General features: G+C 37.2%; 1 protein-coding gene across 1 annotated transcript; it reads right to left on the reverse strand.

The window, feature by feature from the left end:
• Nucleotide 1: 1 nt before the first annotated feature.
• LOC113356757 (calvin cycle protein CP12-3, chloroplastic-like) lies at nt 2-651 on the reverse strand. The gene has a single exon (XM_026599964.1). It carries the CDS (start codon nt 586-588, stop codon nt 157-159), a length of 432 nt encoding a protein of 143 aa, XP_026455749.1. The 5' UTR covers nt 589-651; the 3' UTR covers nt 2-156.
• Nucleotides 652-17,049: the final 16,398 nt, after the last annotated feature.

Consider the following 17,049-nt stretch of genomic DNA (forward strand, 5'->3'; position numbering starts at 1 on the left):
ATGCATTTCAAGTAAAAAGAAGATTTGATTCAACACCATTCAACACAGAAGATTCAGTACATATATTAGTTATAATACTACGACTAATAAATTAGGGCATACAAACTACTAGTAGAATAGAAACTTACAAAGAGGACATCAAACGATTTGAGATTATTAATCTTCATAAACACGGCATTCATCAGTCTCGGGATTCTCGTTACAGAAAGACTCCAGCGGATCTTCCTTCTCAACTTTCATACGAAAATCAGCTTTAGCTTGACTAATTTCTTCAACCTCATCCCAAGCAACTTTACACTCATCTGTAATTGGATTATAATTTTCACCACCACAAACTTGAGTAGCTTCTTGAACTTTCTTCTCAATCAATTCTGATAGTTGTTTGTCTTTCATCTGTGTTCCTTTGAATTTCATAGCTCTTACTGAAAATGATTTCAGGGTTTTGATTTTATCATTACGGTTTTGATTTCGGAAAGAAACTGAAGTGAGTTTGTAGAAATTATCAGGTATCAGAGAAACTGAAGATGAAAACAGGGTTTGATTTTTGTTTGCTGTTGAAGAAATGTTTAAACCAGTGATTGAAGCCATTTGCAGAACTAGATGAAACTAACTCCGTCGTTGTGATCGATTTCGCTCGTTTTTCTGTTTGTTTTTATTATATCACGGTTGGTAGGGATAATTGGATGGTGAAGTTTGTTGGTTAAATGCCCCTGTAAACTACTATATTTACCAGTGGAGCAGATTCCCCCAACAATATTACCAAGTCGCTCTTCCAGTTGCGGCCACTGATTGGAAGGAAAATAAGGGTAAAGTTGGCATTCAAGGAAAAATGAGGGATGGGTGTCTTTATCTATAACAACGACCTGCTAGTGTTCTGATCTTATCTTTAAAGAGGGCTCCAACCAATAATGACAGGAAGAAGATAACAAAAATTGATAGAAGTCTGTTCATTGACAACACTGACGATCTAGTTTTCATTTTGCTTGAAATGTCATTGTCAAATTCTCATACGCAACCTCGTGCAAAACCAAGGGAAGGGCAGGTGAAAACGGAAAACTCTAGAACCACGACAACTAACATGGGCCAAACATGGGATAACAAATCCAGACTTTTGATCATTTTCCTTTTCACCTATTACCAATCTCAATGCTAGAGTCATTTCCCTCTCCACTGCTTAGATTGTGCCACGTCTTGTCCCAAATCTGGACAAGCTCCTATTGTCCATTTATCCTAGCTGTAGCAAGGTCCGTTGAAAACTAAGGTGGATGGAATTGGATGAGGGAGTAGGAATCAGTGTTTGTGGTACAATAATAAATGGGAGAAAAATGATGTCTAAGACTGGAGGTGCTTCACAGGATTCACAGCCATTGCTGGAGGCACCGTTGTTTTTATATGTTAAAGCATAGCACCAGCTTTTATAGTTTTCTTTTTAATAAGAAATACAAAGTTCTGCACACTACCCTGAAGAAGTAGTGACATTCAAGTACATTGGCCCGTTTAGTTCAGGATACGTGTTGGCATCCCTGCTTAAATTGACTAGATGGTTTCCGACCCATCTCTCATTGATTACAGCCTTGTTACAAATAGTAGATATGTTTGCAGCAAACAGATTGTCTCGCCTATTAACTAAATTGAAAGACAGTGCTTGAAAATTAACTAGTTGCCGTTTGTAGTTGCTAAAATGATTGTTGTTCTTGAATTTGTCCTCTTTAGCCTTATCGTACATTCCAATTAGCAGTTGTAGAGTGGGTTGTGAGTCACTTTGAAATTCAATACGGTATCCACTGAGTTCATTTGCCCACTGGAAAGCTGCTTCGGCTCCATTTTGCTCTAAGAAATCTCTTGAGTTCCACCCCGATGATTCTCCTCTTGCTTCTCTACATGTACCTGTATCATCCGAGTCACAGATATCTGGAAACATGGACAACGCTATGTTGATTCTTAGCCTCATGAAACCTGGATAGCTGTTATAATTGAACCTTGTAATCGTTAAGCTTTCATCCTGCATAGGACTGTAGTACAGAGTTTGGGAGCGAGCATAATTTTTATTGTTCACATGTAAACATTCATTTATATATTTCACTATGGTATTAGCAGTAACCCAACTATTTTGGTCTTGTTACCAATAGCCTTATTGCATCTGGCTTTCCAGATGTGCCAGGAAATGGTGCTACAGAATTCTTCCCAACCCATATATTCCCCATCCCCGACCTTTGAATTAAGTAAAGTATTTAACCAATCATGAAAGGTAGTGGCATTTTGTTTTTGTTAGAGCACTGCTCGGTCAAACTCGCATGCGTTGCTATCTCAAGCATGTTTGTCAATGTTAGTGATCAAAACTATAAGTCTTGATTTCTAGTCTCGGACTAGGATAGTAAGTGTAGTTGAGCTCAAGGACTTCATGGCGATTCATCATACAAGTAGAAGATCTACTCAAGGAACCGGTGGAACTTCTCGACAAAAAGGTATGTGGAGACTTGAACTTATCTGTCACTCAAAAGTCTATCTATTATATCTCCTACTCTTTGAGACAAAAGTCGTATGCTATATATATATAGACTAGATCATACACATTTGGTATTTCGAGCCGAGTATATCTCGCCTATCTATATATCGAAATATGTGTTGGTAAGCTTTTCGCTTCGACCAAGTTTATCTTTACCTAGTGACGAAAGTCATGAATGTTTCAATCACTTTGAAAATTGCTTTGACGAGAAATAGTGTAACATCTATATAACGTCCTCTAAGAATGTTTCAATGATTGGAATGAGAGTTTAGATTACATAACCAATGGATTCCTTGAACCGAAGTTTTCGAACTTTGTTGATCAAGAGAACCGGAAGTATGGCAAGTTCCAAGTCCGCGAACACAGTCCGCGAACTGCCGAAGTTCTCAAACCGGAGAATTTCTGTTGGAGTTGACAAACTACTTGCGTGAGCCGAGTCCGTGAACCAAGTCCGCGAACCAGCGTAGTTCTCGAACCCGAGAATTTCTGCTGGAGTTTGTAAACTCTATCCGGTGTCTTAAGTCCGCGAACCTAGTCTGTGAACTTGAGAAGGTTATATATCTAAAGATGATTTCCGAACTTAATCTTAAAAGACTAAGGAATGCTTTTGCAAACCGTGGATATTAAAGCTCATGAACCTATTCTTGTGAATCAAATCATCTTTGCTTCAATTGTGTCTTGTATAGTTACATAAGATTTCCTTGCAATTGAACAACTCTCTTAACTAGTTCATTTGAGTCAATTGAACTAGTTATGGTGAAGAAGAACATGGCTGGTATGAAACTCTCATATGGTTAACCTCTTTGGGTAGACTATTGTTGAACCAACAATGTACACTTTTGGGTGCGGTTAACAAACCTAGAAGCGTACAGTAATTTGTGTATGACAAGCTAAGTTTTCGATCTAACGGTTGAGAAATATTAGCTTGAATCTAAATCAGGTTTTCATCTAACAGTGAATATTGATTGCTTTGTAACTAAGGAAAAACCCTGATTTGAAAGGGTATATAAAGGAGACATCTAGTATTGTGCAAAACTAATCCCCACACCTTATGTGTGATACTAGTTTGCGTGCTAGAGTCGTTTCTCCTTTGACCTTTGGTTTTCTTCTTCTAAAACCAAGTTAACGACTTAAAGACTTCATTGGGATTGCGAAGCCAGAGCGATACTACTTTTATCGTAGTTGTGTGATCTGATCTTGCATCTTCTATCGTAACAGTACAAGCATATTGATTGGCTTGAGATCGTGATAGTTCTCCGATATGCAAGATATAAAAAGTAATCACAAACACCTTCGTCTCATTGTTTTTGATTCCACGGCATCTTGTTTCGCTACCATACGATTAAGATTGTTGTGAGGTGATTGATTAATCTAGGCTGTTCTTCGGGAATATAAGACCGGATTATAAATTGGTTCCTGTTCACCTTGATTATTATTAAAATACGGAACAAAAACTTTTAGGGTTTTTCTGTGGGAGACAGATTGATCCTTTGATAGACTTGTCAGTGTGAGACAGATTTGTTTATTGTTAAAGCCTGCGATTTTGGGTCGTAACAACTCTTAGTTGTGGGTGAGATCATCTAAGGGAATCAAGTGCGCAGTATCCTGCTGGGATCAGAGGCGTAGGGAGTACAATTGTACCTTGGATCAGTGGGATTGATTGGGGTTCAACTATAGTCCAGCACGAAGTTAGCTTGGAGTAGGCTAGTGTCTGTAATGGCTTAATACAGTGTGTATTCAATATGGACTAGGTCCCGGGGTTTTTCTGCATTTGCGATTTCCTTGTTAACAAAATTCTGGTGTCTGTGTTATTTTTATTTCCGCATTATATTTGTTTATATAATTGAAATAATACAGGTTGTGCGTTTGAATCAATCAATTGGAAATCCGACCTTAGGTTGTTGATTGATATTGATTGATCCTTGGACATTGGTCTTTGGTACCGTCCAATTTATTCCTTGTGTTTGATTATAGACTCGCTGATTTCTATTAGCTTGAGTGAGTCAAAACAAAAGAGAGATATTAACTCCTTGAGATACTTTTATCTAGATTGAGTCTGACTGTCTAGTTGATTCTCTAGTAAGTGTTTCGGAGTTAGTCCATACAGATTGCTAATCGAAATATTGGGTGGTGTTGTTAGACCCCCGCTTTTTCAATTGGTATCAGAGCAGGCAAACACGTTCAAGACCTTACAAGTCTGTGTTTGTAGCGATCTGACTATATGGACAGCTGTGCTATCTCAGTAAACGTACCACCAGTCTTTGATGGCTCAAACTACTCAGGGTGGAAAGTTGATATGTGTGCTTATCTTCAAGCTTGTGATTTTCAAACCTGGGTACGTATTGTTAAAGGCTATGATCCTCCAGTTAATACAAAAGGCGATGTATCTATACCTAAGGATGTTGGTAGTTATAGTCCTGAAGAATCTCTTGTTGCAATGCAAAACTCTAACGGATTAAATGCTATCAGACAGGCCGTTACCCCAGACCTTCAACACTATGTGTCTACATGCACTAAGTCTAAATATGCCTGGGATATCTTAGAAACTGTATTTGAAGACAAGAGATATGTTTCTAAGAAGCATGCCATCAATGGAGGAAATAACCTCAACACCCTCTCCATGAATACCTCTCTTGGACAGGTGACAATTCATGATCCAAATTCTGGTCAAACCTTTGCATTCAATGTTGTTTCCGAGACAAGTAAATCCTTTAACTTGTCTTGGGATGATGAGTGTTGTTCTAATGATAATAGGTTTGATAAACCATTGTTCACAGAAAGGATCAAGGAATTTGTAAAAAGAAGCATTAGATGTGATAAACATCTCATGTCAGCTGTTGCTACTAAAGATTCTATGAAAGAAAATTCTCTAAGTGTCAATGCTTTGAATGCGTCTATTGGATGTGATGAAACCGCAACTCTCGCGGCAGAAACCTCCACGTACTCAAGGTATGTTTCAGGAGTTGAATCTGACACAGGGATTTTTGAGTTCTTGAATAAAGAGGTTCAAGAAAATCTTCAATTAAAAGCTTCATTGAAGAAACTAGAATCTTTAATCCAGGTAAAAGATCTTGAGATAGATTTTCTTAATGATCAATTCACCAGAACCGTTGTTCTAAAGGAAAAAGAGATTAATACTCTCAAAGATGATCTTCAACGACTGTCTGGAAGTTCTGATAAAATCTCAACAATGTTATTTGGTCAGAAATTCTTTGGAAATACCAATGGTTTAGGGTTTAAAAGCAAGTCTGCAGGTATTGTCAACCATGGTCCAAAGTGTCATGGGAAATCGAAGGTTCGCAGTTGCGATAAACAGAAGGCACTTCAACAAGACAAGGAATCGTCGATTTGTTCGTTTTGTGGAAATGCAAATCATGCTCAAAGCACGTGTTGGAAATTCAAGATGAGCAACAAAAGAATGTCCAGACTGCAAAAGAGGATGCAAAAGATGAATCTGGAGAATCAACAAAAGTCTTATAAAAGCAATGCTTCCAGAATCAGAAGAGGAAGGAAACCTGTTTATACAACAAGTCTTGGTAAACAAGGGGAGCGTCTGGCTCACATTGTATCTATCTAACTTCAGAGACGTTCGCATCCTCATCCTTAACTTGAGAAAATGAGGCTCTGCATTTGTGTGGCTCAAGTATTGTATCTATTTTTGTTAAGAAAATATTCTCCTAACAATATAGATTGTGGAATTTTAAACTGTGGAAGACTGTGTCAAGGATCTCTAGGGTTTGACACTTATAAATCTTCTCATATTCTTTTTCCCTCTCATACGTTCTCATGGCTCATGTAATCAGAGGCACTTCCAAAAGTGATGCAGTAGAAGCAGTCAACGTATATCTATGCAACAGAATCACTTCCTCGAGGATGATAAAGTAGAAGTCAACAATTTATGAAAAATGTTCTTCCTCTAACTGTCTATTTTCCGTGTATCATAAATTTGAGAGACATGGTGAAAGCTTTCATCAACAAGCGAAATGATCTAAAATCTCGAATAATTTCCTCTTTGGAAGAGATAACTCACTATGAACAAAGGTTGTCTCTAAACACCTTCGTCTCATTGTTTGTGATTCCACGACATCTTGTTTCGCTACCATACGATTAAGATTGTTGTGAGGTGATTGATTAATCTAGGTTGTTCTTCGGGAATATAAGACTGGATTATAAATTGGTTCTTGTTCACCCTTATTATTATCAAAATACGGAACAAAAACTTTTAGGGTTTTTCTGTGGGAGACAGATTGATCCTTTGATAGAATTGTCTGTGTGAGACAGATTTGTTTATTGTTAAAGCCTGCGATTTTGGTCGTAGCAACTCTTAGTTGTGGGTGAGATCAGCTAAGGGAATCAAGTGCGCAGTATCCTGCTGGGATCAGAGGCGTAGGGAGTACAACTGTACCTTGGATCAGTGGGAGACTGATTGGGGTTCAACTATACTCCAGTCCGAAGTTAGCTTGGAGTAGGCTAGTGTCTGTAGCGGCTTAATACAATGTGTATTCAATCTGTATTAGGTCCCGGGGTTTTTATGCATTTGCAGTTTCCTCGTTAAAAAAATTCTGGTGTCCGTGTTATTTCTATTTTCGCGGAAATTGAAATAACACAGACACCAAAAATTTTGTTAACGAGGAAACCGCAAATGCAGAAAAACCCCGGGACCTAGTCCATATTGAACACACATTGTATTAAGTCGCTACAAACACTAGCCTACTCCAAGCTAACTTCAAACTGGACTGTAGTTGAACCCCAATCAGTCTCCCACTGATCCAAGGTACATTTGTACTCCCTACGCCTCTGATCCCAGTAGGATACTGCGCACTTGATTCCCTTAGCTGATCTCACCCATAACTAAGAGTTGCTACGACCCAAAATCGCAAGCTTTGACAATAAAAAAATCTGTCTCACACAGACAAGTCTATCAAAGGATCAATCTGTCTCCCACAGAAAAACCCTAAAGTTTTTGTTCCGTCTTTTGATAATAATCAAGGTGAACAGGAACCAATTGATAATTCGGTCTTATATTCCCGAAGAATAGCCTAGATTAATCAATCACCTCACAACAATCTTAATCGTATGGTAGCGAAACAAGATGTTGTGGAATCACAAACAATGAGACGAAGATGTTTATGATTACTTTTTATATCTTGCCTATCGGAGATATCAAATCTCAAGCCAATCAATCTGATTGTACTCGTACGATAGAAGATGCAAGATCATATCACACAACTACGATAAAAGTAGTATCGGTCTGGCTTCACAATCCCAATGAAGTCTTTAAGTCGTTAACCTGGTTTTAGAAGAAGAAAACCAAAGGTTAAAGGAGAACCGACTCTAGTACGCAAACTAGTATCACACGTAAGGTGTGGGGATTAATTTTGCACAATACTAGATTTCTCTTTTATATAGTCTTTCAAATCAGGATTTTGCCTTGGTAACAAAGAAATCAATATTTACCGTTAGATGAAAACCTGATTTAGATTCAAGCTAATATTTCTCAATCGTTGGATCGAAAACTTAGCTTGTTATACAGAAACAAACTGCACGCTTCTAGGTTTGTTAACCGTACCCAAACGTGTACATTGTTGGTTCAACAATAGTTAACCAAAAGGTTAGCCATATGATCATTTCATATCAACCATGTTCTTCTTCACCATAACTAGTTCAAATGACTCAAATGAACTAGTTAGAGATTTGTTCAATTGCAAGGAAATCTTATGCAACTATACAAGACACAATTGACGCAAAGATGACTTGATTCACTTGAATCGGTTCATGAACTTTTATAGCCACGGTTTGCAAACTGCATTCCTTAGTCTTTTTAAAGTTTAAGTTCAAAGATCATATTCAGATATATAACCTTCTTAAGTTCGCACACTAGGTTCGCGGACTTAAGCAACCGACAAAGTTTACAAACTCCAGCAGAAAATCTCGGCAAGAGACCTTCCGCCGGTTCGCGGAATGGGTTCGCGGACTTAGCTCACGCATGTAGTTTGTCAACTCCAGCAGAAATTCTCGGGCTTGAGAACTTCGGCAGTTCGCGGACTTGGCAACAAGCCATTCTTCCGGTTTCTCTTGATCAACAAAGTTCGCAAACTTTGGTTCAAGGAATAAGACTTATACATAAATGTGTTTCCACAATAATGCTTATGTCCATCATTGGTTATGTAATCTATACTCTCATTCCAATCATTGAAACATTCTTAGAGGACGTTATATAGTTGTTACACCATTTCTCGTCAGAGCAATTTTCAAGATGATTGAAACATATCATGACTTTCGTCACTAGGTAAAGATAAACTTGGTCGAAGCTAAAAGCTTACCAACACGTATTTCGAGATATACAAAGGCGAGGTATACTCGTCTCAAAATACCAAATGTGTATAATCTAAGTCTATATATATAGCATACGACTTTTTGTCTCAAGAAGTAGGAGATAGGGTAGATAGACTTTTGAGTGACAGATAAGTTCAAATCTTCACATACCTTTTTGTCGAGAAGTTCCACCGGTTCCTTGAGTAGTTCTTCTACTTGTATGATGAATCGCCATGAAGTCCTTGAACTCAACTACACTTTCTATCCTAGTCCGATACTTAGCTATAATAGACTAGAAATCAAGACTTATAGTTTTGATCACTAACATTGACAAACATGCTTGAGATAGTAACGCATGCGAGTTCGACCGAGCAATACTCTAACAATCTCCCCCTTTGTCAATTTTAGTGACAAAACTATCAATACATATGGAATACAAAAAAGATAAAGAAACTTAAGTAGCCCCTATTCCACATGTCTAATCTTCAACATTCCTCGAAATCTTCGTCACTTCCAAGTACTCCAATGATCCCAAAGTTTGTGAGTTTAGCATCACCGTTGTTGAAGATCCTTAGCTATAACAATGAGAAAGCATCAGTCTCGATCATTGTTATATAGTGTCATAGTATTTTACACAGCGTCACAGTTCAGTTGTATCACAACTTCAACAATAATACTATGGTGATATGTATCACTCCCCCTTAGTCAATACTCCATCTGACATGGAAACCACTCCCCCTTACATAATGACCCGAAGACTATATATATTTGTAGTGTGAACTACATCAACAATAATACTGTGGTGATATGTATCACTCCCCCTTAGTCAATACTCCATCTCAAATGGAAACCACTCCCCCTTACATAATGACCCGAAGACCATATGTATTTGTAGTGTGAGCTACATATTAATTCTCCCCCTTTTTGTCAATAAAATTGGCAAAGGTACAAGAACGGGATCATAATGAAATTTCCGTAAGAGACATTTCATGACTAAAAATAAAGAACACACATCATCTTATTTAGATGCAATCATATAGCCGAGGATAATAGCATTCATCAAGGAGTTTAAAGATACAAGATAACCCCTCTAAAATTCCACATCCGCACACCCCTCAAGATATGACCATTAAGCACAAGTTCTAAAGAACTCTCCCCCATTTGATGTCATTCCCGAAAGAACAACAAGAGCAACCTTAATTTCAAAAGAAAAAAAGGTTTTATTGGACACCAAAAACCATAAGAATGATTTTTTATATCCAAAAAATCAATCAAATTAATCACAAGTAAAACGCGTGACTAATTTAATCGGTATACGCAATCAAATCAAACACAAAAAGTGATCAATTCAATTGTTTGTGCTCAACATAAGAAAACTCATGGAGACACAAAAATAGTCAACTGGATTAATTACAAGAGAACCCATAATTAATCTAATTGGAATACACAACCAAAATTACAAAAGTAATCAATTTAATTGTCAATTATTTTGCTCGACATAAGAAAACTTACAGAGCAATAACTAAATAACCAAACAAGATGATTAATTTAGTTCAAAATGCTCAACATAAAGTACCTTACGGAACAACCAACAAAGCTAATAAAAAATAATCAACTTGGTTGTATCGTGCTCAACATAAGACACATTACAGAGCCTCACAATAATACATACGAATATGGATCAGGGATAATCAATACTGCGGAATACACAAGGATTCATTCTATCTTCAATCATTATTTGCATAACAACAATAATAGACATAATTCTTGAAAACAAAAGATTTTAACCTATCTTCCATAAACATAATTGACAATATAGGATTAACTTTTGTATTTGTCAAAAGTCCATTCATCCTTTTTCCAGTACGTGAATACCGAACACGAACGACTTTACTTTTTACAAAGTATGGGACCTTCAAGTTCACAGACGCAAACATACATATCCCATAACAAGTTGCAATATAACAAATCATAAAGGTTAATACTGCAAAAACATCATCCTCCAAATATTTTTAGAATTTAAAACCAATAAACCTAAAAAATAATACAAGAATATGAAAAATAATAGCTATGTGTAGTCACAATCGTTACTATTCAAGCACTAGTTATTCTTCCAACTAAACCAAAAAGAAGACATATTAGGCAACAATTAAAACAAGCTAAAGGAAAACACACTCCAGTGCTATTCTGAACAAGAACTACGATTATGTAGACGGTTCAGAATCCCCACGAGACAACGGGTCTTCGAGCTTGTGATCTACAACATTCATTGCGACATCAGAGAGATGATTCTCTTTGCGAAGATCATTGATGTGAGACTTTATGAGACCAAGGTCAGAGATAACCTTTTCCAACTCAGTTTTTAACACATCAAGACCTTTTAGAGTATCGACAAGTTGTTTTTTTGCTTCCCCAAAGTACTTAAGAAAGTCATGAACAACTTCAGCAGAAATCATATCATCATTTTCAACATCCTCGTGAACAAACGCAAAGTAACATGAAGCATTCGGATGATCTTCATCTACAAGGGTTCTCTTCTTCTTGGACTCAACAAAACTTTCGCCAAGGAATCCTCTTGCAAAACCACCATAGCAATATGAAGAAGAAGACATTCTTGACAACCCAGAAATCAACCTAGAGTATGCGTATGTGACGTTTGTAACTCAATAGGTGAGTATATAAGGGTTTTCTTGGAAGGGGATTTTAGGGTTGAAAACAGTTGACTCGTTCCAGAACATGTATCCGTTTGAGTACAACATTTACCCCATAAAATATAGCTCAAACACGTTTGCATACAACCAAACAAACACTCAACAATCAACAGAAAATAATTTCAGAGAGGTTGTAGCAAGGACTAACATAAAAAACGAAAAAAAAACACGTTTTAGACAAAAACTAATACTTTAAGTATTGCAGGTCTGTAAACAAAAGTTTAGCTATGGACGATAAGAAAATAGCTCAACTTAACAGATGCAAAAACCAAAAGTATACCTAACTATTAACACATCTTACTCACGAGGATTTTTATGAGTAAGCTCTTTAAGCCTTGTGATTAATTAGCACAAGTATGAGCTACACGCTCATCAAGAGATTTGTGTTTATGGTCAAGTCTCTTTTTCCTCCTGAATCTAGAGAGGGATCCCTTTTGATGTGAGAAATTATCATAAAACTTATTGTCATCAAAATACGAGACATAGTTTGAGTTCTTACCAGAAGAATTTTGGTTTGAGGAGGAAGACAACCTGTTGAAGAATTCTTCAATTATCCTTTTCAGATTATCTCTCATTTCAACAATTTTTCTTCTTTCTTCTGAACTTCCTTTCTCATCAGGGGCAGCGTTATTTCCAGAGACCATGACACGATCTTCCTTTAGACGATGTTTATTAAGACGTCTGTTTTGTTCTTGAGCGTTTGAGGAACTCACTGAAATGACTTTCCTGGTAACATACACAGGGTAGGTACAAAAACCAATTGTTTTAGTCATACAAATGTCAGTTACACCTTTAAGAATTAAATCTAAGGTGTGTTGAAGTTGAACCAAGGATTTTTTCTTCAACCTAGAGGTTTCCTTTTGCTTAACAGAACTCTTTGTCTCACAGACAAGACATACTTTCTGATCATCAGAATGATTAGATAGTACAGTCTTAATATCATCATTAGAATACTTCTTCCTTCCATTTGATGTGCGACATCCTTGAGTGATGTTGACTACAGGCACATCCGGTTTACTAGAAGGGGCTTCCTTTTTTACTTCTGAGCATGAACCATCTTTAGTTGTGTCATAAGTACTTGGCATATTGGATTGCTTTGAGCATCCTTGAATAGAGAGTTTACTCAAGTGATGTTCAATTTCCAAGGCATCTCTTCTAAGGCTAGCTTCAAGAAACGTACACGAAGAACGAACTTCAGTATTGCCTTTGGATTTGCAATCTCTTATTATACCAAGTAGAACATTGGCATGATGCTTCAACCGATTGAATCTATCAGCTTGGATTCTAACAAGATTTAGAATCCATTCACTCTCTTCGGCTGAATCCCGTTCATTGATGGAGAGACTCACATTCGAAGGATAACCGGGAATACACATGTCAGTGTTAGTCTGTCTCGTTAGTACAGAGGGTTCTTCTATATTCGAGATTGTAGAACCTTTCTCTTTAATAGAGTTAGACGAGATAGAACTTTTATTTCTGGTGATACGTTTATCAGAGATAGTACTCTTTTTCATAGAGTCAGATCGCTACAAACACAGACTTGTAAGGTCTTAAACGTGTTTGCCTGCTCTGATACCAATTGAAAAAGCGGGGGTCTAACAACACCACCCAATATTTCGCTTAACAATATGTATGGACAAACTCGAATATACTTTTAAGAGAATCAACAAGATTCAATCGATTAAAAGTACATCAACGAGTTTATATCTCTCTCTTGATTTGATTTCCTCAAACAGAAACTGCGAGTACTAATCAAATACAAGGAATAACTTGGATGGTACCAAATACCAATATCCAAGTGTCAATCAATATCAATCAACAACCGTTAGGTCGGATTCTCCAATTGATTGATCTAACGCACAACCTGTATTATTTCAATTATAAAGATAAAAACAATATAATGCGGAAATTGAAATAACACAAACACCAGAAATTTTGTTAACGAGGAAACCGCAAATGCATAAAACCCCCGGGACCTAGTCCAGATTGAAAACACACTGTATTAAGTCGCTACAGACACTAGCCTACTCCAAGCTAACTTCGGACTGGACTGTAGTTGAACCCCAATCAGTCTCCCACTGATCCAAGGTACAGTTGTACTCCCTACGCCTCTGATCCCAGCAGGATACTGCGCACTTGATTCTCTTAGATGATCTCACCCACAACTAAGAGTTGCTACCACCCAAAATCGCAGGCTTTGACAATAAACAAATCTGTTTCACACAGACAAGTCATCCAAAGGATCTGAAAAAGCGGGGGTCTAACAACACCACCCAATAATTAGATTAGCAATCTGTATGGACAAACTCCAAAATAGTTTGCTAGAGAATCAACTAGACAGTCAGACTCAATCTAGATTAAAGTATCTCAAGGAGTCAATATCTCTCACTTGTTTTGATTTACTCAAGCTAAAACAATAGCGAGTCTTTAATCATACACATGGAATAACTTGGACGGCACCAAAGACCAATATCCAAAAATCAATCAATATCAATCAACAACCAAAGGTTGGATTTCCAATTGATGATCTTTACGCACAACCTGTATTATTTCAATTATATAAAAAATATAATGCGGAAAAGAAATAACACTGTAGTTGCAGGAAATCCTACAACACACCCCTTGTATTATCATGACTATAATTTCTAGATCTAAGCTTATTTGATATGAAAATAAAGATAAAGATAATGAAAATAGAAAATAAGACACAAAATTTACGTGGTTCGATCAATTTGATCTACATCCACGGGGTTAGGTTTCACTATGATCATTGAATTACATATGAATTACATTGAGACTCCATTAATGAGTATTAGGAGCTCTCTCTCTCTGGTTTTTGGGAAAGAATAAGAAGATAATAATAATACAAGTTACTTTTCTCTCTCCTACCTTTCTCTTTATATAGGATGCTACCTAGCGGATGACAACTCATATTTCCTTTTATTTCATATTTCCTTTTATTTCCTATTTTCTTTTATTTCCTATCCTCCGTGCGACATTATCGCACAGTCTTTTACGAATCTCGCACACTTACAAATACTTGTGCGATATTTGGATCCTACATCTTGCCTATTTTTTCTTGAATTTTGCTTGAAGAGCGATCTTCAGGAAAAAATCCGTTGCTGTAGTTGTTGGAGCGAGATACGTGTTGTTGGAGTAGTCTTTGATTTTTGTTGATGAAGGAACGAGCGAAAGAATACTGGACTTAAAAAGTACGTACTTGCCTCTATTCTTTTGTGAAGTTCCGGAGCGTTGCGAAGTAAATAAGAAGTATCAACCCTTGAAGTATGCGAAGTATGAAGTATCCTTGAAGAAGTATAAGAAGTACTCAATCCTCGAAATATAAGAAGTATATGTCCTTGAATGAGAATAATAAGTATTGCCTCTATTCGTGCGAAATTATTATTCCATTTTCGGTGAGGATTCTTGTTGTTCATTAGTGAACGTCCACTTTGGAAATGATTCTTTTTAGAGGAGATAAAGAACATAGAATGTTTTCTTGGTAATCCATAGTTGCCTCTGTTCTTTATCTATGAGGGTAGAATCTTTGAGAAAATGTTGAATGTGCGAATTGTTTCTTCATTCTCATCTTGCCTCTGTCTCATGTTTTGTGCTCATGCGATAGTATAATCTCTTCAAGTTGCTTATAATTGTGCGAAATAATTGAGCGAAATAATCATATCGTTCGGAATAATCACATTCTGCGAAATAATCACATTCTGCAAAATTCGGACACACTCTGCGAAATTCTGAATAATCCTGCGAAATTCTGAATAATCCTGCGAAATTCTGAATAGTTCAGCGAAATTCTGAATAATCCTGCGAAATTTTGAATAATCCTGCGAAATTCTGAATACTCCTGCGAAATTCTGAATACTCCTGCGAAATTCTGAATACTCTTGCGAAATTTTGAATACTCCTGCGAAATTCTGAATACTCCTGCGAAATTCTGAATAATCCTGCGAAATTCTGAATACTCCTGCGAAATTCTGAATAGTTCTACTAAATTCTGCGATATTATTGCGAAGTTCTGCAATATTATTCCGTACAGTTTTGTAAAGTACTTGTGGGAATATAATGCTTATATGATGATTATGTTATGAAATGTGTATGCGATGTTTATGCCATGAAATGCTTATGCAATGCTTTTATGATGCGAGTATGATGCTTGTATGATGAGAATGCTTATCTATTGCAATGTATAACTAATGTTTGCGTTACTTAGCTCATTTTGCACGCTAAAATGGATGTAGCTTTAAATTTCCTCCATTCTCCATTTCTCTGGCTTTTTCTTTAGTGTATGCATTCCTTTTCGTGTAGTTATTGTTCCTCACAAGTTCTTACTTGTGTTTCATCTTTCCTTTTTCCTGCACTATTAGTATCTCATAACAGTATGATCATAATATCAAGTCTGCGGCATTTTCACTGCCTCAGTTTCATTTCCATGTACATATTCGCAAGCTTGTTTGCTTACATATAATCATTCTCGCAAGCTTACTTGCTTACTCATTTTCTTATGTGGTCTTATTTTTCCTTCCTAGTTAAAGGTCTTATTTTGCCACCTCTTGTCATTGCGACAAAATCGCAGGACGTCTTTGCACTTTCATGCAAAAACCCATTGATTTTGCCTTAACTTTTTCTTTTGTATTATTGCCTCTTCAGGATTGTTGCGACAATATGACAGACCTAAATATTCTTGCGAAAATAAAGCCCCGTGACATTGCCGTCTTGCGACGAAATCGCAGGACGTCTTCACACTTTCATGTAATGACCCATTGATATCGTCTTATCTTTTTCTCTAGTATTATTGCCTCTTAAGGATTGTCGCACAAATATGACAAGCCTTAATACCCTTGCGAGTAAAAAGTCTCATGACATTTGCGTCTTAAGACACTTATCAGCTCCCTAATGGAGGGTGCTGCCCTTATCTCCCCCCTGGTTGCCCCTTCAAGGAGGCGTACTTCTACCATACAAGGTTAGCTCCTCCCATCCAGTCTTAACAACAACCAGTTGTTTTCGCAGCCTCTTATCCCTTTTACCTATAGGGATTATGGTTACGAGACTGCACCCTAAGTGGGGTTTTCTTCGGGCCGAGTGCAGTATAAGCCAAGACTTGTCAAGAATGGAAAGGTGCGCTTCAAACGCCCCTGGCACTCTTGACTCAACCGTGTAACTCGACGCCTTGATCAGATTCCGCACTCCTTGGGAGAGTCCTTATTACCTTAGTCGCCCAACCTAAATCATATGCTTAAGCTGAGAATCCAAGGTGCCTCTCCCAGATGGGCTTTATTGACCGCAAATCTCCGTGACTCAGGTTCCAGGGGCGGTGTAACCTTTTCCCTGAGTCATGCTACAGGTACCCCCTTCTATGACATACTTTAGGTCTTACATTTGCCTCTTTCGAAATTTTATTCGCGAACTAGGGTGTACGCCATAAAGGTTCGCCCCATTCTAATCTTAGATTTTTATGGATCTTAGATTGTGTCTTGCGAAATTTTCGCGTTTCTTTGTTCTTTT

Source organism: Papaver somniferum, chromosome 3 (assembly GCF_003573695.1).
Source record: "Papaver somniferum cultivar HN1 chromosome 3, ASM357369v1, whole genome shotgun sequence".
Taxonomy (NCBI): Eukaryota; Viridiplantae; Streptophyta; class Magnoliopsida; order Ranunculales; family Papaveraceae; genus Papaver; species Papaver somniferum.